This window comes from Sapajus apella, unplaced genomic scaffold (genome assembly GCF_009761245.1).
Source record: "Sapajus apella isolate SASKATOON/1434 unplaced genomic scaffold, GSC_monkey_1.0 scaffold15, whole genome shotgun sequence".
Taxonomy (NCBI): Eukaryota; Metazoa; Chordata; class Mammalia; order Primates; family Cebidae; genus Sapajus; species Sapajus apella.
In genome coordinates, this window is record NW_022436955.1 from 10,528,144 (window position 1) to 10,550,070 (window position 21,927).

The following is a 21,927-nucleotide window of genomic DNA, read 5'->3' on the forward strand; positions in this document are numbered from 1 at the left end:
CCACACCCCACTGCCACCCCAAAACCCCTCTATCTCTGGGATGCAGCATCACAATAATGAGAAATGTCTCCAGTAGGGAACTTTGCAGAGGAGGAAAACCAAGGCTCAGAGAGGTACAGTGGCTCATCAAGGGTCACCCAGCAGGCCTGTCACTAATTCTCAGGGACTCACTCAATTGAGTGATTTCATCCTCTTTCAGCACTTCCGAGATAAAAGTCTTGCTTCCTCCATGCCGAGTAGCTAATCCCTGACACAGACCCAGAACAGTTCCAAGTTTTAAAAATCATAACCTTGGCCAAGATACCTACCCTCTCTGTGCCTCCGTTTTCTCCTTTGCAAAATGGAAATAATAATAGAATCAAATCTAGTAATTCTATTAATATACATCTAATCTATTGTGATGGGTATTAAATAAATGATGACACCAGCCAGGCGAGGTGGGTGGCTCATGCTTGTAATCCCAGTACTTTGGGAGAAGCGAGAGGATCACTTGAGCCCAGGAGTTCAAGACCAGCTTGGGCAACCTATTGACCCCAATTTTTACACAATTTTTTTTTTTTAATTAGCTGGGCATGGTGGTGCACACCTGTAGTCCCAAATACTTGGGAAGCTGAAGTGGGAAGATCACTTGAGTGCAGGAGTCTGAGGCTGCAGTGAGCTGTGATCACACCAATGCACTCCAGCCCAGTCGACAGCAAGACCACTTCAAAAATTAAAAATATTACATTAAATTAAAATGATGACAGAAAGCGCACAGAATGGTGCCTGACTCCTAGCAAGCGCTCAGTAAATGTTTGTAGCTAGTCATTTGGTCATGATCATCATCGTGGAAATTGGTGGTATCATGAGCGTGTGCTGCCAAAGGCAGGGTTGAATCAGGCTGTGGGTGCCTAACTCCCACCCTTCCTTTCTTTGTAGATGCTGGGAGCCCTGTCTTTTTCTATGAGTTCCAGCATCGACCCAGTTCTTTTGTGAAGATCAAGCCCGCCTGGGTGAAGGCTGATCATGGGGCTGAGACTGCTTTTGTGTTTGGAGGTCCCTTCCTCACAGATGAAAGCTCCCTCCTGGATGAGGACAGATAAACAGATATGTGATCCCTAGGCTGCCAAACGCCAAGGGGCCTGGGCAGGGCTTGCAGGAACAGAGGTCTCCAGTCAGCACTGAGAACCCTTGGGTCCCCTCCAGGTCCCACCTGACTCTCATTCAGTTCTGCCCCTGTCACCTTTCCAGCCTTTCCAGAGGCCACAGAGGAGGAGAAGCAGCTAAGCCTCACCATGATGGCCCAGTGGACCCACTTCGCTCGGACAGGGTGAGTGAATGAGTGGGCACAGTTGGCTTTGGGCCTGGGGTGCCCAGGTCGGCCCCTCTGGAGGACAGCACAGGAAGCCTGATCCTCATTCATTCCTCCGACCCAGGGATCCCAATAGCAAGGGTTTGCCTCCTTGGCCCCGATTCAACTGGGTGGAACAATATCTGGAGATCAACCCAGTGCCACGGGTCGGTCAGAAGTTTAAGGAGGCCCGCATGCAGTTCTGGTCAGAGACGCTCCCCAGCAAGATTCAACAATGGCACCAGAAGCAGGACAGGAAGGCCCAGGAGGAGCTCTGAGGCCAGGCCTGAACCTTCTTGGCTGGGACAAACCCAAATGGTGGCAGAGTCCCAGCAGGACAGCTCGCTTCTCCCCCTGCTGAGACTTTAACCTCAACCAGGCATACGTGGGGTCCTGTTTAAGTAACTTTTCCCTGGTTATGCACCTAATAAGTCACAGAACTGGAATTTGAACCCAAGAAGTCAGACTCCAAAACTCTTTAAACGGTCACATATAAAGACAACATTTGATGGTTTTTACTTCCTGTAGCTTCTGCTACGACCGCTGGGGCGCTTCTTGTTACTCTATGAAAATGTTGAAGGCTGGGCATGGTGGCTCATGCCTGTAATCCCAGCACTTTGGGACGTGGAGGTAGGTGGATCACTTGAGATAAGGAGTTCGAGACCAGCCTGACTAATGTGGTGAATCTTCGTCTCTACTAAAAATACAAAAATTAGCCAGGCACAGTGGCGCCTGCCTGTAGTCCCTGCTACTCAGGAAGCTGAGGCAGGAAAATCACTTGAACCCAGGAATCAGAGGTTACAGTGAGCTGAGATCATGCCACTGTACTCCAGCCTGGGTGACAGAGAGAGGAGGCTCTGTCTAAAAAAATGAAAATGTTCCTGAAAGTGTTAGGTGCTCTGTGACTGGCATTCTGCGCTTTTGAAATGTCACCAGGCTGCCTCCCATCTCTGGGTCATTGTGCAAGTTCTTCCCTCTCCCTGAAGTCCTTTCCTACTTGCTTCATGGTAGGTTCCAGCCCATTCTTCAAGCTTCTTGGAGGACTCACTGCCCCAGGAAGCCTTCCCTACCTTCTCTGGGCCGTGTGGCCCGGAGTCTGCATCCGTTGGAGCACAGTCCACCCGAGGCTAGCACTGTGTCTGTGTCTGTCTCCCACTCAGAGGAGCTCTCTGAAAGTGGGAATCAGCCTAACCCCACTATATCATCCACACCAGGATGGGGCAGCACCTGAAGTCACGGGATGTTTGCTGAGTGAGTGAGTGAGTGCAACATAGAGTATGGGAATGGCGGCTGCTGAACTTGAACCCAGAGCCTTCAGGTGCCAAAGCCATACTCAGGCCCCCACAGACATTGTCCAACCTGGCCAGAAGGGTACATGCCAATGGCAGGGACCTGGAATGGAAGAAGTCCTGGGGCACCAGGGGATCCGGCCTAGACCAGACCTTAGCCCCTGACTAATATCTCGGACTTGGGGTAGGAGGGGTCTTCTGCTCTCTGCTGTCCAGTTCTGGCCCCTGCACAAGACATCAGAATCCAGGAGGGCCACGAGTGTGACCCAGACCTGACCCTCACCAGTTCCAGCCCTGCCCCTCAGAGCACTGGATGCCAGCTCCTAGTCCCAGTGCTGGGTCCTCCCTCCCTTCCTGGCTTGGGGAAGCCAGCTTTGGGGGAGCTCAGCACAGCTCCAAAAGAGCACCCACCAAGGCACAGCAAGACAGGCTGGGGTGTGGGGGGACATCTGGACCAGGGCATCAGTCGGGCTGTTGTCACAGAGAAAAGAAGTGACCCACCCACTCGGGCTTCAAAATGTGAAAAGCACCCAGAGGTTTTCAGCTTGGGAGTAAACATTTCTTTCTTTGAGGATCAATGTACCACTTCTTTAAAACACCTGGGTTTGTTTTTGTTCTTGTTTTAGAGACAGGGTCCACTCTGTTGCCCATGCTGGTGTGCAGTGGCACAATTGTAGCTTACTGCAGCCTCAAACTCCTGTGCTCAAACGATCCTCCCACCTCAGCCTCCCAAGTAGCTGGGATAACAGGCAAGCGTCACCATACCTAGATAATTTTTTTAGTTTTTGTAGGAAAAGGGTCTCACCATGTTGCCCAGACTGGCCTCAAACTCCTGGCCTTAAATGATCTTCCTGGCTCGACCTTCCAAAACACTGGGATTACAGGTGTGAGCCCCTGTGCCCAGCCAACACCTGGATTTCAATACATATCCCAGAGTCTTCCCTGCCCCGTTATGACATCCTACCAGCTCCAGTTCCTCAGTCAGACTGCTGGCTGCTGATGGGTACATGAAAAGCATTTTCTTTTTCTTTTTTATTTTATTTTATTTTTTTGGATGGAGTCTTGCTCTTGTCACCCAGCCTGGACTCACTGGTGCAATCTTGACTCACTGCAACCTCAACTCACTGCAACCTCCACCTCCCGGGTTCAAGCCTCCTGAATAGCTGGGATTACAGGCGCCCACCACTACACCCAGCTAATTTTTTGTATTTTTAGTAGAGACGGGATTTCACCATGTTGATCAGGCTGGTCTTGAACTCCTGACCTCAGGTGATCCACCAGCCTCGACCTCCCAAAGTGCTGGGATTACAGGTGTGAGCCACCACACCTGGCCAGGAGTTTCCCTCTTGCTGCCCAGGCATAATTATTTTGGCATGAGTCTCTTCCACCTTAAAATAACTTCTGGGCTGGGCACAGTTGCCCACGCCTGTAACCCTAGCACTTAGGGAAGCCAAGGCAGGAGGATTGCTTGAGGCCAGGAATTTAAGATCAGCCTGGGCAACATAACAAATTTCCGTCTCTACAAAAAAATTTTTAAATTAGCCAGATGTTGTAGTTGTAGTGTGAGGCAGGAGGATGGCTTGAGCCCAGGAGTCCCAGGTTGTAGTGAGCTGATTGAGCACCACACTCCAGGCTGGGCAACAGAACCCCAGGAGCCACAATCCAGGCCCAAAGGACATAAATTTATTACATAAGTAAATAACTTCTGGGCCTGTAGTTGCCCAAAAGAATTGGTGGGTGGACCCCTGGGAGGCTCTGAATGGCAGCTTGAGTGTCATATAAGTCTGTGTCCTTTCTAGGGACGTCAGAGAGGCAGTGTTCAAACTCTTCCCCAGTCTGTCTATAGGCCCACCTCCCAAGTTTTAGTCACACCCCAATTCCATTCCCACGCCCCCACCCACCCTCCACCTCAGTTTCCAGTCCAGCTTGCCCAGGCTCTGGGAAAGCTTTTGCAAGAACAGGAAGGAATTTGGCAGGGGAATGCCAGCTCTGGTTCTTGGAAATAATGGGGTCCACATGGCCTTCTTTCCCTGCCCTAGCCGGCCTGCCTCCCTTCCCATCAGCCCCAGACCTCCCATACTTGGGGGCATCATTGCCCACTAGAGCCTCTCTTCAGGTGAGGTTGCCCCTCCCTGCTGCCCCCGAGCTGGCAGACCTTCCCACTCTGCAGACCTTGACCAGGGCCCCAGGAAACAAGGCAGGCGCTGGCGTTGCAGGTAGGGGTGAGGTCCGGGCCTCGCCTGATGACCTACTGAGCTCTCCTCTGAGCCAAAGCTTACTCACACTCTGCCTTCCCCGCAGGCCTCTGGGAGGTCCTCTGGGGTTTCGAGAGGACTCCACCTTACAGATGAGGAAATTAGAATCAGAGAGGAGCAGTACCTTGCCTGAGCACACACGGAATGAGAACAAAGCCAGGACTCACATCCACGTTTGTTGGCCTCCAAACTACAAGTCCTTCCCCTCCAGAATGTGCCCTCGTGTCTACGGTGGGCTTTCCAGATGCTGGAGTTAGGGTCTAGTGGGCTGACTTAGGTGGGGGGACTGGCTTCTAGTTAGTAAGGCCAGTAAGGGAGGCCCAGAGAAGGGGTTTTGCAAGGCGGTGGCTTCAGACTGGGGCTGCACAGCCCGAAGGGAGATGACAGGGGCCAGATCTGCTCTCCCTTGGATGCCTTCTTGAGTCCCCTCTGTTCTTTGGGCCTGGACTGTGTGGCTCCTGGGGTTTGTTGGCGTGCACTATGCTACCCCAGCCAGACTGCAGGGCCTCAGTCCCTACCAGCTGGGTGTGTGGGTGCAGAGGAGCGTGCAGATGCAGGGGAGCCTGCAGGGGGAAGGGCCATGCTGAGCTTCCCTACCCAAGGAGGGTGGGCTTCCAGGCCCTGTTACCCGCGAATGCCCAAGAAAGAGATATCCTGAGCCAGGACATATCGCCTTTTGGAGGAGGTAAGCAGCAGTGGAAGGCGATGAAGCCCCCAGACCTCCTAGGAGACCAGGGAACCCCCAGAGCAGACCCAGAATCACCACAGGGTCTCAGAGCAGCAAGGCTGACTAGGTGGGCAGCCAGAGCTCCTCACCTCTGCCTGGTCCCACTTCCCGAGGCCCCTCTGTGATGACACAGGACAAGCCCCAGGAGCTAGTGTCCTGCCTTGGCCAGGACCATCCCCTGGGGTGGGAGCTGAAGTTGCCACCCCAAGGCCTGGGAGCAAGCTGACTCTCAGTGTGCCGAGGGCGAGTCCTGGTCAGGCTCTGTCTGTTCCTCTGTGACCACCAGACCACAACACGGCCAGGCTCCCAGCCCTGGCCCGCCTCCCAGACCCTCACCATGCCCCAGCACTGACATTAGTACAGGGCTGCGCCCCAGTCCCTATGTGGCCAGCTGGAGGCATACCTGGGTCTTGGCTGGAGCCTGGGGAGTGGGGCTGGCAAGTGCCAGGCCAGAATTCTGCTTAAGAGACAGCATTGGGCCACATGTGGTATCTCATGCCTATAATCCCAACACTTTGGGAGGCCAAGGTGGAAGGATTGCTTGAGCCCAGCAGTTTGAGACCTGCCTGGGCAACATAGTGAGACCCCTGTCTCTTAAAAAAAAATTAGCCAGTTATAGTGGCTCATGCCTGTGATTCCAGCTACCTGGGGGGCTGAAGTGGGAAGACCGTTGAGCCCAGGAGGCCAAGGCTGCAGTGAGCTGTGATCACATCATTGCACTCCAGCCTGGGTGACAGAGTGAGACCCTGTCCTTTTACAGGATTCAGGAGCTTCAGCAGATCACTCCTGGCCTCTAAGTCACCCTGGAAGGAGATGAGCTGGGTTTTGCAGGATAACTAGGAGTTCAGCTGTCCCTTCTGAGACCCCTTGCAGCTTAGAGCTCTGTCAAGAGTCAATCATTTCACAAAATGCCCCCCATCCCTTTCCTCTGTGTGTTTTCCTCTCTATCTCCTCTCCTTCCTTCCTGTCTCAAAAAAAAGAACCAAAAAACAAAACTGAAAATTATTCTTATTAAGTACAATGTATATGGTAAGCCCTAAAACAAGCACTAAAAACAATGATGACAACGACAAAACTAAAAATATACAATGAAATAAATCATTACAGAAATTCAGGCTGAGCGTGGTGGCTCATGCCCGTAATCCCAACAATTTGGGAAGCCGAGACAGGTGGATCACTAGAGGTCAGGAGTTTGAAGGAAGCCTGGCCAACATGGTGAAACCCCATCTTTACTAAAAATACAAAAATTAGCGCACCTGTAATCCCAGCTACCAGGGAGGCTTAGGCAAGAGAATTGCTTGAACCCAGGAGGCGGAGGTTGCAGTGAGCTGAGATGGTACCACTGCACTCCAGCCTGGGCAACAGAGTGAGACTCTGTCTCAAAAAAGAAAAAAAAAAAAAAGAATGAAAGAAAGAAATTTAAATATTTTGGCCAGACACAGTGGCTCACACCTATAATCGCAGCGCTTTGGGAGGCCGAGGCGGGTGGATCACCTGAAGTCAGGAGCTTGAGATCAGCCTGGCTAACGTGGCAAAACCCTGTCTCTACTAAAAATACAAAATTAGCCAGGAGTGGTGGTGGGCACCCATAATGTAGTCCCAGCTACTCAGGAGGCTGAGGCAGGAGAATTACTTAAACCTGGGAGGTGGAGGTTGCAGCGAGCTGAGATGGCGCCACTGCACTCCATCCTGAGCTACAGAGCAAGACTCCATCTCAAAAAAAAAAAAAAAAGAAAGAAAGAAAGAAAGAAATTTAAATACTTACCAGAAAAGATTTACTTAATACAAAGAAAGCAGTAAAGGATAAACAGAAGACAAAAAAGACACATGACACATGGAAAACAGGAAGTAAAATGACAGTTATAGTGAGCTCTGTGGGCCAGCTTGAACACAAATTTTTTTCAGTAAGTATATTAAAAATTTCCTGGAGATTTGTAACAAATCGAAAAACTGGCAGATGAACCACCACCCCTGAGATGTTGAGATCAACCCATCCTCTCCCTTCTCGTCCTCCTCAGCCTGCTCAACATAAGAATGAAAACTTTAGATGATCCACTTCCACTTATGAATAGTAAATATATTTTCTCTTTTTTATGATTTTCTTAATAACATTTTCTTTAGCTTCCTTTATTGTAAAAATACATTATGTAATACATATGCCATACAAAATATGTGTTAATCGGCCAGGTGCAGTGGCTCATGCCTGTAATCCCAGCACTTCGGGAGGCCAAGGCAGGCAGATCACCTGAGGTCAGGAGTTCAAGACCAGCCTGGACAATATGGTGAAACCCTGTCTCTACTAAAAAATACAAAAATTAGCCTACCATGGTGGTGGACACCTTTAATTCCAGCTACTTGGAAGGCTGAGGCAGATGAACTGTTTGAAGCCGAGAGGCGGAGGTTGCAGTGAGCCAAGATCAAGCCACTGCATTCCAAGCTGGGTGTCAAAAAAAAAGTGTTAAACTATGACTGTTTATGTTATTAGTAAGGCTTCCAGTCAACAGCAGGATATTAGTAAAGTTTTTTGAGTGTCAAAATTTATGTGCAGATTTTCAACTTAATGGGGGTCGACGCCCCTAACTCCCACATTGTTCAAGGGTCAACTATATACTTAGGAGTGGAATTGCTGGGTTATATGGTAACTCTACATTTAATCATTTGAGGAACTGCCAGGCTGTTTTCTAAAGTGGCTATACCACTTTGTATTCCCACCAGCAGTCTATTACGGTTTTGGGTTTTGATTTATTCACTTCTTTGCCAAATCTATTGTCTGACTTTTTCTTTTTTTTTTTTTTTTTTGAGACAGAGTTTCTCTATCACCCAGGCTGGAGTGCAGTGGTGTGATCTCAGCTTACAGCATCCTCTGCCTCCCAGGCTCAAGCAATTCTCCTACCTCAGCCTCCCAAGTACTGGGATTGCAGGTACCTGCCACCATGCCCAGCTAATTTTTTGTAATTTTAGAAGAGACAGGGTTTCACCATGTTGGCCAGGCTGGTCTCAAACTTCTGACCTCAAATGATCCACCCACCTTGGCGTCCCAAAGTGCTGTGATTACAGGCATGAGCCACCATGCCTGGCCTTATTATCTGATTTTTAAATTCCAGCCATCCTAGTAGGTATGAGGTAGTAGTGCTTGATACTGGTTTGATTTGCATTTCCCTGATGGCTAATGATGTCTCCTCATGTTCTTCTTGGCTCTTCTATATTCCTTGGAGAAATATTTACTCAAATCCTCTGCCCATTTAAAAAAATTAAGTTGTCTTTTTGTTGTTGAATTGTAAGAGATCTTTATATATTCCAGATACAAGTCCCTTATCAGATATATAATTTGCAGTCTTTTCTCCCATTCTGTGGGTTGTCTTTTCTATTTTTCCATGGGGGCCTTTGCAACACAAAAGTTTTTCATTTTGATAAAGTCTGAATTACCTATTTTTGTTGTTGTTATTCATGCTTTTGGTATCCTATCTAAGAATACTTCACTAAACCATGAAGATTTATTTACCTCTATGTCCTCTAAGAGTTTTATAGTTTTAGCTCTTACATTTAGGACTTTATTCATTTTGAGTTAATTTTTGTACACAGTGTGATATAAGGGTTTTTTTTGTTGTTGTTGTTTTTGTTTTTTGTTTTGTTTTGTTTTTTTGAGACAGGATCTTGCTCTGTTGCAAAGGCTAGAGTGCAGTGGCACAATCAGAGCTCACTGCAGCCTCAACTTCCTAGGCTCAAGCAGTTCTCCCACCTCAGCCTCCCAGCTGGAGGCCACCACGCCCAGCTCATCCTTTTCACTTTTTGTTGCCCAGGCTGGCCTTAAGCTTCTGGGCTCAAGCAGTCATCCCAAAGTGCTGGGATTACAGGTGTGAAACACTGCACCTGAGCCAACTTTATTCTTTTTGCATGTGGCTATTCAGTTTTCCCAACATCATTCTTTGGAAAGACTTCTTTCCCTTATTGAATGGGCTTGGCCCCTTGTTGAAAACCAGTTCACCTTGGCCAGGAATGGTGGCTCACACCTGTAATCCCAGCACTTGGGGAGGCTGAGACAAGAGGATCATTTGAGCCTAGAAGTTCAAGACTAGCCTTGGCAACATAGTGAGACTCTGTCTCTGAAAATAAATTAATTAATTAAATCAGTTAACCATACACACATGGGTTCATTTATGGACTCTCAATTCCGCATATCTGTCTTATGCCAGTACCACACTCTCTTAATAGCATTTCTTCTTCATAAGTTTTGAAGTAGGGACGTGTGAGTCCTTCTACTTTGTTCCTTTTCAAGATTATTTTGCTTGAAGTGGGACCACAGACATGTAACACCACACCCAGCCATTTTTTGTAGAGAAGGGATCTCACTATGTTGCCCAGGCTGGTCTCAGACTCCTGGGCTCAAGTGATCCTCCTGCCTTAGTGTCTCACAGTGCTCTGATAACAAACATGAGCCACCATGCCTGGCCACTTCTGTCACTTTTTGCTTCATATATTTTAGTGCTCTGTTATCTGGTACATATATGTTTATAATTGCATGTCTTCCCGATTGACATTTTTACCATTATACCTCTCTTTATCTCTGGTAATATTTTAAAAGTCTACATTGTCTGATATTAGTGTAGCCACTCCAACTTTCTTGTGGTTACTGTTTCCATGATATACTTTTTCCCATTCTCTTACTTTCAATTTACTTGTATCTTTGGCTCCAAAGTCTGCCTCCTGTAGACAGCATATATGGGACCTTTTTAAAAATCCAATCTGGGCTTGGTGAAGTGGCTCACGCCTGTAATCCCAGCACTTTGGGAGGCCGAGGCTGGTGGATCACTTGAGGTCAGGATTTCGAGACCAGCCTAGCCAAAACAGTGAAACCCTCTCTCTACTAAAAATACAAAAAAAAAAAAAAAAAAAAAATTAGGGGGGTGTGGTTGTATGCACCTGTAATCCTAGCTACTGGGGAGGCTGAGGCAGGAGAATCCCTTGAACCCAGGATTCAAAGGATTCCATGAACCAAGATCATGCCACTGTTCTCCAGCCTGGGAAATAGAGCAAGACTTTGTCTCGAAAAAATAAATAAAATTTAAAAAAAAAATTTTTTTTTTTTTTGAGACGGAGTTTCACTCATGTTACCCAGGCTGGAGTGCAATGGCGCGATCTCGGCTCACCGCAACCTCTGCCTCCTGGGTTCAGGCAATTCTCCTGCCTCAGCCTCCTGAGTAGCTGGGATTACAGGCACGCGCCACCATGCCCAGCTAATTTTTTGTATTTTTGGTAGAGACAGGGTTTCACCATGTTAACCAGGATGGTCTCGATCTCTTGACCTCGTGATCCACACGCCTCGGCCTTCCAAAGTGCTGGGATTACAGGCTTGAGCCACCGCGCCCGGCCCAAAAAAAATTTTTAAAAATCTGACAGTTTCTGCCTTTTAACTGGATTGTTTAATCTACTCACATTTAATGTTATTCCTGACATAGTTGGGTTTACTGCTGTCATTTAACTTCTTATTTTCCATGTGTCTTGTGTCTTTTTTGTCATCTATTTAACATTTACTGCTTTCTTTGTCTTAAGTAAATATCTTCTAGTGAAGTATTTAAATTTCTTTAATGATTAATTTTACTCTATATTTTTAAGTTTTATTGTTTCATTGTTGTTTTTAATGGTTGTTTTAGGGCTTACAACATACATTTTACCTAATAAGAATCAGCTTCAGATTTTTTTTTCTTTTTTATTTTTTGAGTCAGGGTCTCACTCCTTTGCCCAGCCTGGAGTGCAGTGGTACGATCTTGGCTCACTGCAACCTCTGCCTCCTGGGCTCAGGTGATCCTCCCACCTCAGCCTTCCAAGTAGCTGGGACTACAGGTGTGCACCACCACCCCCAGCTAATTGTTTTTTTCTATTTTTAGTATAGACAAGGTTTCACCATGTTGCCCCAGCTGGTCTTGAACTCCTGGGCTCAAGCAATCCACCCACTTTGGCCTCCCAAAGTGCTGGGGTTACAGGTGTGAGCCACCGTGCCTAGCCCCATACTAACTTAATTCCAGTAAGATATAGAAACATTATTCCTATATAACCCTATTCACTTTTCACCCTTTTGTGGTGTTATTATTATATGTATTTCATCTATTAATGTTACAAACCCAAAAACACAATTTTATGATAGTTATGTTACTGTTTTCATTTCCTTAGCCCAATACAGCCTTACTTCCACCCTCCTCCTTTGCATTGTCATTGGCAAATATATTGAATTTCTAATCTTATAGGCCCAATGATACACTTTATGCACATTCTTTTATAAATTGCTTTTTAAATTTTTGCTTTAAATCTTTTATAAATTGCTGTTTTAAGTGAAGGTTTATAAAAAAGGAGAAAAAACACTTATTCTGTGTTTTATAATTACAACTTTCCTCTTTAAGCAATAAAAGAGCCACAGATGAGGGGAATTTCACAGACGTCACAATCTCTACCAGCTGTGGTGAGCCCCGTGCAGTCCCACCCACTCTACTTCACAGCAATCTATTTAATCCTCAGAACAACCCTCATAATTAGTCATTGTTAGCTCTGTTTTACAGATAGGACAATTGAACCTCAGAAAGGTCCTTACACATGGATGGTAAGAGACTAAGTGAGCTTGGGGCCTACATCTTCGTGAGTTTTTTGGTTTTATTTTGTTTTTTTGAGACAGAGTCTGGTTCTGTCCAGGCTGGAGTGCAGTGGTGCGATCTCAACCTGCATCCTCTACTTCCCAGGTTCAAACAATTCTCCCGTTTCAGCCTCCCAAGTTGCTGGGATTACAGGTGTGTGCCACCACACACAGCTAATTTTCGTATTTTGAGTAGAGATAAGGTTTCACCATGTTGGCCGGGCTGATCTTGAGCTCCTGACCTCAGGTGATCCGCTGCCTCGGCCTCCCAAAGTGCTGACATTACAGGCACTGCACCCAGCCTACTGGGGCCTACATCTGTCAGACTCAGAGATCAATGCTTATTCCACAGCATGACTTCCTTCCCTTTGTTCAACCAAGATACATAGGAATGTTCTCAAGAAAATTCTCCTAAGAGATTCAGACAAATAACACCCAGGCTTTCTGAGAAAAGGCTGATTCTCAGAAAAGATGATGCTTGTACCAGGACTACCTGGCTGACGTGACTGCCCACTCAACATCCCCTGTGCCCCATGTGAGCATCGGAGGCGGCACACATGTGTCCTGGGCACCTCATCAAGGTACCTGGCCTGGCACAACTGCTTCTCATATGGGCTGGGTGAAAGGTTGTTGCTTCCCCAGGGAGAGGTGGCAGGAGTAGAGTCAGGGGTTGGTAGACTGGTCCTTGAGGCCCACACAGATGTGGCCAAGGAGCTGCATAGGTGGGCAGGGGAGTCTATGTCTGGCTGGCCCCCAGGGCTAGCAGATAGACTCACATTCTTGTGTATCTTCCCCACTGCCCCCCTCCCCTGTCCTCTACCCAATGGCTTGTCCTGTGCCATCTGAACTTTGTCCTGAGCCACCTGAACTTTGTCAGATCCTGGGCAGCAAAACAAGCAGCTTCCTCACCTCCCACAGCTTAATATTCATACTCCTATTAATGTGACCACAGCCCACAGGAGAACCTGGCAGAATGAGACTGTAAGGATAGGCAGGCAGTCAACAGAGAGAGATGTGGTCCAGGCCAGATGGAGCTGCTAGTAGTTCCTGCTTTCTTGGTCCTTCCCGCCCTGTCCTCCCATCCCTGCCCCTTTAAACCTCATACTGACTGAACCCTCAACTAATGTTCATTTTTTTAAATATGGAAAATACCACTTTGGGAAGCTGAGATGGATGGATCACCTGAAGTCAGAAGTTCGAGACCATCCTGGCCAACATGGTGAGCATGCTACTAAAAATACAAAAATTAGCTAGCTGTGGTGGTGAGTGCTTATAATTTCAGCTACTCAGGAGGCTGAGGCAGGAGAATCGCTTGAACCCAGGAGGCAGAGTTGGCAGTGAGCTGAGATCACGCTATCACATTCCAGCCTAGGCCACAAGAGCAAAATTCTGTCTCAAAAAATAAACACATAAATAAATATGGGAAATATGTGGCCAGGCGTGATGGCTCATGCCTGTAATCCCAGCACTTTGGCAGGACAGATCATGAGTTTGAGATGAGCCTGGCCAACATGGTGAAACCCTGTCTCTACAAAAATACAAAAATTAGCTGGGTGTGGTGGCATGCACCTGTAATCCCAACTGCTCAGGAGGCTGAAGTGGGAGAATCACCTGAGCCCAGGAGGCAGAGGTTGCAGTGAGCCAAGGTCATGCCATTGTACTCCAGCCTGAGTGACAGAGTGAGATCTCATCTAAAAAAAAATATATATATATTTTTAAAAGTGGAAAATACATAAAATTTAAAAAAGGAAAAGAAAATCAAAGTAGCTGATGACCCTAGGCCAACCTCGCAGATACCATTTTGGTATCAATCCTACCTGTCTGCTGTTACTTTAGACATCTTTGGAGTGTGTTTTGATTGTTTTGTAGACTGGGTCTTGATCTGTTGCCCAGGCTGGATTGCTAGCACCATCATAGCTCACTGAAGCCTCCAACTCCTGGGCTCAAGTGATCCTCCTGCCTCAGTCTCCCACTTTGGAGTATTTTGATGTGTATGTTCCATGACTAATCTGGTCATATTCATTATACAATTTCAAATTTTACCTTTTCCAAGTTGACCTATGATTGGGCTTGGTGGCTCACGCCTGTAATACCAGCATTTTGGCAGGCCAAGGTAGACAGATTACGTGAGTGCACAAGTTTGAGACCAGCCTTGCCAACATGGTGAAACTCTGTCTTTACTGAAAATACAAAAATTAGCCTGGCATAGTGGCACCGGCCTGTAGTCCCAGCTACTCTGGAGGCTGAAGCAGGAGAATTGCTTGAACCTAGGAGGTAAAGGTTGCCATGTCCAGCCTGGACAACAGAGTGAGACTCCACCTCAAAAATAAATAAATAGGCTGGGCGCAGTGGCTCACTCTTGTATCCCAGCACTTTGGGAGGCTGAGGTAGGCAGATCACGAAGTCAGGAGATTGAGACCATCCTGACTAACATGGTGAAACCCATCTCTACTAAAAATACAAAAAATTAGCCGGGCGTGGTGCCATGAGCCTATAGTCCCAGTTACTTGGGAGGCTGAGGCAAGAGAATCGCTTGAAACTGGGAGGCGGAGGTTGCAGTGAGCCGAGATGGCACCACTGCACTCCAGCCTGAGTGACAGAGCAAGACTCTGTCTCAAATAAATAAACAAACATTAAAGTGGGTCTTTTTTTTTTTGTTTCTGAGTTTTTTGGTTAGAGACAAGGTCTTACTCTGTCTTGACCTCCTGGGCTCAATTGATCCTCCTGCCTCAGCCTCCCAAGTAGCTGGGTCTACAGGCATGTACTATCACATCTGGCTGATTTTTTAATTTTTTGTAAAGATAGTGTCTCACTATGTTCTCCAGGCTGGTCTGTAACTCCTGGCCTCAAGCAGCCCTCCTGCCTTGGCCTCCTGAAGTGCTGGGATTACAGGCATGAGCCACTGCGAGTTAACGTGTTATGGTATGGAAGAGTTAGGGGAGAGATTTTCTTTGTAGAGAGCTATTGCCTCGCTGTGAGCTCTGACTCCACTTCTTTCCCCTCAAACCTGTGAACATGAGACCATGGGGAGGATGAGTGGTGCTTTCCACCATGGGAAGCTCAACCAGCCAGAGCCTGACCCCACCCTGCCATCATGAGTGGGGCAGAAGGGGCTGCAATGGGACAGGCCACATCTCTGCTGGGGCAGGGCAAGGGATATTGGAGGTTTGCCCATGTAGACCCTGCAGGATGAATGGCAGAGGCACAGGTTGGGGATGTCACCTTGGGCCTTCCTTAGAGGGGCATAGAGCCTAAGCAGCAACGATTGGGCAGTGAATGCCACATTCCTTGGGACTGAGGAAGGATCACAAGTATAGGAACTGTGGGAGAGGAGTCCCAAATACAGAGCAGCTCCGAAGAACTCAGAAAATTGATCATGAAAGAAGGTGGAGGCTTTAACCATCTGTCAGGCCTGTAGAGCAAGAGGCTGTGGGCCAAGAGAGAAGTCCCTGTTCCTCTGCCTTTTCCCTCCCCAGCAAAGAAGCCCATCAGACCCACAAAGATGGGCCAAGACCCCAGACTTCAGGGGGACAAAGAGAGAGGAACCATCTTACTTTTAATTTTTTTTGAGATGGAGTCTCACTTTGTCACCCAGGCTAGAGTTCAGTGGCATGATCTCAGCTCACTGCAACCTCCACCTCCCAGGTTCAAGCGATTCTCCTGCCTCAGCCTTCCGAGTAGCTGGGATTACAGGTGCACCACCATGCCCAGCTAATTTTTGTAATTTTTTTTTTTAGTAGAGACGGGTCGGGGGGGTTCACCACGTTGGCTACGCTGGTGTTGAACTCCTGGCCTCAGGTGATCTGCCTGCCTCGGCTTCCCAAAGCGAAGGGATTACAGACATGAGCCACCATGCTGGGCCCCCATCTTACCTTTGATTGAAGATGGAACTGACCTCTCTTTGCTTTCACCTCCTGTGGCTCCAAACTTCAAACAAGATTTTTTTTTTGTCTGGCCCACTCCTCCTCATCCTTTACTTAGAAGATTAGATCCTTCCCAGGGAGCCTTCCTTCCCACCTCCTGGCCCTGGGCTCATTCATCAGGTGCCCTGTGGGCTCCCACATTATGGTTGCTTTCAGGTCCAGCTCCCCCAACTGGATTATGAACCTGAGAAGACAGCCAAGGGTCGGGATGTGTGAGAAAGGGCAGGGAAGAGGCTAGACAAGACACCGGGAAGCAGGAAGGCCTGAGGTCCTGAAATCCACAGACAGGAAGCCTTGGCTGAAGGGCCAAGTAACCAGGTGTTCTACTTCAATCTTGGCACCCACTATGTGCTTAGAGCTTGACTCACACATGTTCAGCTCTAAGCCATCGCACAGATGAGTAAATGGTTAGATTGCAGGCTGATCAGTTTGTCTGAAGAGCCAAGAGCAACAAGCATGACCTGTTGCCCAAGGCAGAGACAAGGCTGTGGGCTGATCAGAAGCTGGTTACAATTCCTCCCTCCCCAGTACTTGCTGGCAGAGATTAAGAGCAGATAAAAGTGTGCTCACACACGGTAGACACGGCTACCACTCCATCCACAGGTTGCCATCACTCCTGCCCACAGCAGGAGCTCTCTGGAGCATGAGGTGGATTCTGTGTTCAAGCCTCACCCTCTGCCTAATGACACAGACGGCCCTGGGTAAGACCCCCACCCCTTCCAGAGGGCATCAGGCAAAACGGGCACAAGGGACATAGGGACAGCCCCCAGCTCAACCTCTCCTGAGGACAGCAGGGCAGGAGCACTTGGACAATGCCTGGGCAGATGGAGGGCAGGGTTTCAAGACACTAAACCATCTGCCAGCTGGGAGTCTGGACAAGTCCTTTAGCCTCTCTGAGCCTCAGGGCTTCTCTGCATTTCCTGCCTCCCAGGACCAGTGAAGGGGTCCGAGAACATGGCCACATCTTTCCTTCCTTCCCACCTCCTTCCTTTCTTCCATCCTTCTTTCCTTCTTCCAAGCAGGAGGGCTGCCTCTGCTCCCGTCTCTGCTATATGAACCTCTTTACCACCTTCAGATTTCTCCCCAATAGCTTTCTTTTTAAAATGAGTACTACACTTTTTACTGTGAATACAATACACTAACAAAAGTTTGCTGAGGTATAAGATGTATACATCAAGATGCACACCTCTTCACTGTATAATTATATCTATCATACTAATTACATTATATATATATAAGGTAACCATTATCCAGATCAGGATCTAGAACATTTCCAGTGGGTGAGGCATGGTAGCTCATGCCTGTAATTCCAGCACTTTGAGAGGCTGAGGTGGGAGGATCACCTGAGCCCAGGAGTTCAAGACCAGCCTGGGCAAATAGTGAGATCCAGCCTGGGCAAATAGTGAGATCCAGCCTGGGCAAATAGTGAGACTCTGCCTCTATTTTAAAAAAAACTTTTTTTGGCTGGGTGCGGTGGCTCACACCTGTAATCCCAGCACTTTGGGAGGCCGAGGTGGGTGGATCACCTGAGGTCGGGAGATCAAGACCATCTTGGCCAATATGGGGAAACCCTGTCTTTACTAAAATAGAAAAAAACTAGCCAGTCGTGGAATTGAGCACCTGTAGTCCCAGCTACTTGGGAGGCTGAGGCAGGGGAATCAGTTGAACCCAGGAGGCAGAGGTTATGCCACATGATCACAGTGAGCTGAGATCATGCCACTGTACTTCAGCCTGGTGACAGAGCAAGACTGTGTCTCAAAAAAAAAAAAAATCAACTTAAAAAAAATATCTGGCTGGGTGCAATGGCTCACACCTATAATCTTAGGACTTTGGGAGGCCAAAGCAGGTGGATCACCTGAGGTGTCCGGAGTTTGAGACCAGGTTAACCAACATGAAGGAACCCCATCGCTACTAAAAATCCAAAGTTAGCGGGGCATAGTGGTGCATCTCTGTAATCCCAGCTGCTCAGGAGGCTGAGGCAGGAGAACCGCTTGAACCTGGGAGGTGGAGGTTGCAGTGAGCCGAGATTGTCCTATTGCACTCTAGCCCGGGGCAACAAGAGCAAAACCCCATCTCAAAAAAATAAATAAATAAAAGAAGAAGGGGAAAAAAAACATCTCCGGCATCCCATATACTCCTCCTCAGTTAATACTCAAAATTACCAATAGCCAGCTGACCTCTATCAAAAATAAATTTTGCCTATATAGATCCATTTTTTTTTAATGTGAAGGAAACTTTGCTGAATCTGCTTTAAACATTTTGGTGCATTTTTCTTTTCATCTTTTCCTTTCTTTTACTTTTTTAGTTTCTTTTTTTTTTTTTTTTTTTTTTTTTTTGTCGTAATCTCCCTCTGTCACCCAGGCTGGAGTGCAATGGCGCAATCTCGGCTCACTGCAACCTCAGCCTCCCGGGTTCAAGTGATTCTCCCTGACTCAGCCTCCCGTGTAGCTGGGACTGCAGGCGCACAACACCAAACCTGGCTAATTTTTGTATTTTTTTAGTAGAGACAGGTTTCACCATGTTGCCCAGGCTGGTCTCAACTCCTGACCTCAGGTGATCCACCCGCCTCGGTCTCCCAAAGTGTTGGGATTACAGGTGTGAGCCACCACACCCGGCTGACATGTGAACTTTTCACAGCTCTTTATACATTTTGCCAATTATTTTCCCAAGGCATTGTATCAGTTTATCCTCCACCAACAGTTTATGTGAATGTCCTTTTCACTGTATTTTTACCAGAATTAGATGTCATCACTTTTAAATGTATTAGGTGTAAGTTGTAACTCTTGGTTTTAGTTAGCACTTTATGACTACTAGTGAGGTGGAATATTGTTTTCATAGGTGCTTCTTTGTTGCCTCTGGGTAGCAGAGCTGGGATGGGAACCACTTCATGGCAGCTTCTGCCCAGGGGTCTAGAACACTCTACCACGTGGCTAGGTACCCCCCTGGAGGCTGGGGAGCAGACAGAAAAACATGGTTTAAGGCACAGCTGTGATGTAAGATACTTTTCTGTGTGACTTTGGGCAATTTTTATAACCCCTTTGAGGTTAAGCTTCTATATTTGTATAGTTCTGTAATCATAACATTTGCCCTATAAGTTTCTCAGAAAAATGAGGTGAGACTGGACACGGTGGCTCCTGCATGCCTATAATCCCAGCACTTTGGGAGGCCAAAGTGGGAGCATCACTTGAGGCCAAGAGTTCGAGACCAACCTGGGTAACAAAGTGAGACCCTGTCTCTACAAACAATAAAAAGAAAAAAAAAATGAGGTCAGATAATTTAAAGTGTTTGGCACAGTGCCAGGCTATAATGAAGGCCCAGTAAATGATAGCTGTTGGTTATTCTACCATGAGTGGACCCTGGATTCAGGGCAAATCCAGGTAATGGGTTAGACTTTGGCCTCCTCACTCTATCCTATGAGACTGCAGGCTGGTCATGGGTCCCCTCTGGGTCTTTGGGCCTCCTCCAGCTCCTCCCAGGGCCAGTGGAGAAGCCCATGTGAAAGAGCTTTGTAAACTGCAGAGGCTGCACAAATGGGAGATTTGATCTGGCCCTTGCCCCTGTTGGCCTGCCTCCATGCTTAGAGGGCCACCATTGCAGTCACTTCTTTGTGTCCAGATATTGCTTAAGTAAGACCTATAGAGACCTGGGGCGTGGCAGAGAGGCATTTTTGGCCACCTGCAACTGGGAGTGTGAAGGTGTGCTCTATTGCATCAATTCCATTCCAAAAACACTTTGCATCAAAATCTGGAGAGTTTTGCAACCTGAGATTCTCATTCAGAGAGTGTGGGGTGTGGCCAAGGAATATGTATTTTTTCAATGATCCTCCAGATGATTCTGATGCACAGCCAGTTTCACTAATTACTTGGATCAGATCTGCTTTCTGTCACTTTACAGAATGAGCTACTATCTCAAAAAAAGGATTGGAACACAGAACAATTTTTTTTTTTTTTTTTTTGAGATTGAGTCTCCCTCTGTCACCCAGGCTGGAATGCAGTGGCTCAATCTCCACTCACTGCAACCTCCACCTCCCGAGTTCAAGTGATTCTCCTGCCTCAGCCTCCCGAGTAGCTGGGATTACAGGCATGTGCCACTGTGCCTGGCTAAAATTTTTTTTTTGTATTTTTAGTAGAGATGGGGTTTTGCCATGTTGGCCAGGCTGGTCTTGAACTCCTGACCTCCCAAAGTGCTGGGACTACAGGCGTGAGCCACTGCACCCAGCCCAATTCAGTTTTGATAAAAGGAGGAGGGGGAGAAATGGACAAGGGCACTTCAGGAAGGGACAGTGGATGTGAGGCCATAATAACTCTTGGCAATAGAATCGGGCAGGATGACAGCCTGGAAGAGTAAGAAAAAGGTATCCATGGAAAGTGGGATTCAACCTGACCTATTTCATATCTGTCCCAAGAGCTGGCTATGGTGTTTGCTTGCACTGTGTATTTGTGCTTGTGTGTGTGTGTAATAATTATCCCACGGATAGATTTGTTGTCACCTATGTACAACTGCACATGTATGCATATGTACGCATGTATATGGACATGCATTTTGCTCTTCTGTTTCTGCATGTTTCTTGGGGTTTTTGTTTGTTTGTTTGTTTGATACAGAGTCTCACTTTGTCACCCAGGCTGTAGTGCAGTGGCGGGATCTCAGCTCACTGCAACCTCCACCTCCTGGATTCAAGCAATTCTCCTGCCTCAGGCTCCCGAGTAGCTGGCATTACAGGCACCCGCCACCACGTCTGGCTAATTTTTGTATTTTTAGTAGATACAGGGTTTCACCATGTTGGCCAGGTTGGTCTCGAACTCCTGACCTCAAGTGATCTGCCTGTCTTGGGTTTCCAAAGTGCTGGGATTACAGGTGTGAGCCACTGCACCTGGCCTTTTTCTGTATATTTCTTTGTAGATAAGCTGTGCTCACATGTACCTATATATATAAATTTGCATGTAAATGTATTAGATGCGAGTATGCATATGAGTAAGAATGCATATATGTGTGTGTGATTTCTTCCCAGAAAAATGCTTGGCTAATGCTAGCAACAAAAACAGAGGTGTAGCTATATTAATATCAGACAAACAGAAATCAAAATACATAATGCATTTGTTGACATTAAATGACACAGAGAAATAGCTCATATAATAGGCATAAACTTTTATTATTTATTTTATTTGACTTATTTTTTAGACAGAGTCTCACTCTGTCACCCAGGCTGGAGTGCAATGGCATGATCTCGGCTAACTGCAACCTCTACCTTCCAGGTCCAAGTGATTCTCCTGCCTCATCCTCCCGAGTAGCTGGGATTACAGGCACATGCCACCACACCCAGCTAATTTTTGTATTTTTAGTAGAGATGGGGTTTCACCATGTTGGTCAGGCTGGTATTGAACTCCTGACCACATGATCCGCCACCTTGGCCTCTCAAAGTGCTGGGATTACAGATGTGAGCCACTGTGCCAGGTCGACAAGAACTTTTATGTATTTACCAACAGGGATTTGAAATGCTAAATAAGGCCAGGTGCAGTGGCTCACACCTGTAATCCCAGCACTTTAGGAGGCCAAAGTGGGCGAATCACTTGAGGTCTGGAGTTCGAGACCAGCCTGGCCAACATAGTGAAACCCCATTTCTACTAAAAATACAAAAATTAGCCAGGTGTGGTGGTGTGTGCCTATAATCCCAGCTACTCAGCAGGCTGAGGCAGGAGAATCATTTGAACCCGGAAGGCAGAGGTTGCAGTGAGCTAAGATTATGCTACTGTACTCCAGCCTAGGTGATAGAGCGAGACCCCT

The 21,927-nt window shown here is 47.3% G+C and overlaps 1 protein-coding gene across 10 annotated transcripts in view; it reads left to right on the plus strand.

Moving 5' to 3' along the window:
- The window catches only part of CES4A (carboxylesterase 4A), a 49,729-nt gene that overhangs the window by 13,493 nt on the left and 14,309 nt on the right, over positions 1-21,927 (plus strand). For 7 of the 10 annotated variants that reach the window (XR_004270568.1, XM_032284146.1, XM_032284145.1 and 4 more), the window contains 3 exons: positions 919-1,068; positions 1,231-1,309; positions 16,750-16,847. Coding sequence is in view for 8 of the 10 variants with exons in the window: in XM_032284146.1 (XP_032140037.1) it covers positions 919-1,068; positions 1,231-1,309; positions 16,750-16,847 (327 nt within the window). In the remaining 2 variants the exon portion in view is untranslated. Of the gene's footprint in view, positions 1-695; positions 1,069-1,230; positions 1,310-1,415; positions 1,845-16,749; positions 16,848-21,927 lie in introns of those variants that run through there. The other 3 variants (XM_032284152.1, XM_032284150.1, XM_032284151.1) reach the window with 3 other exon arrangements.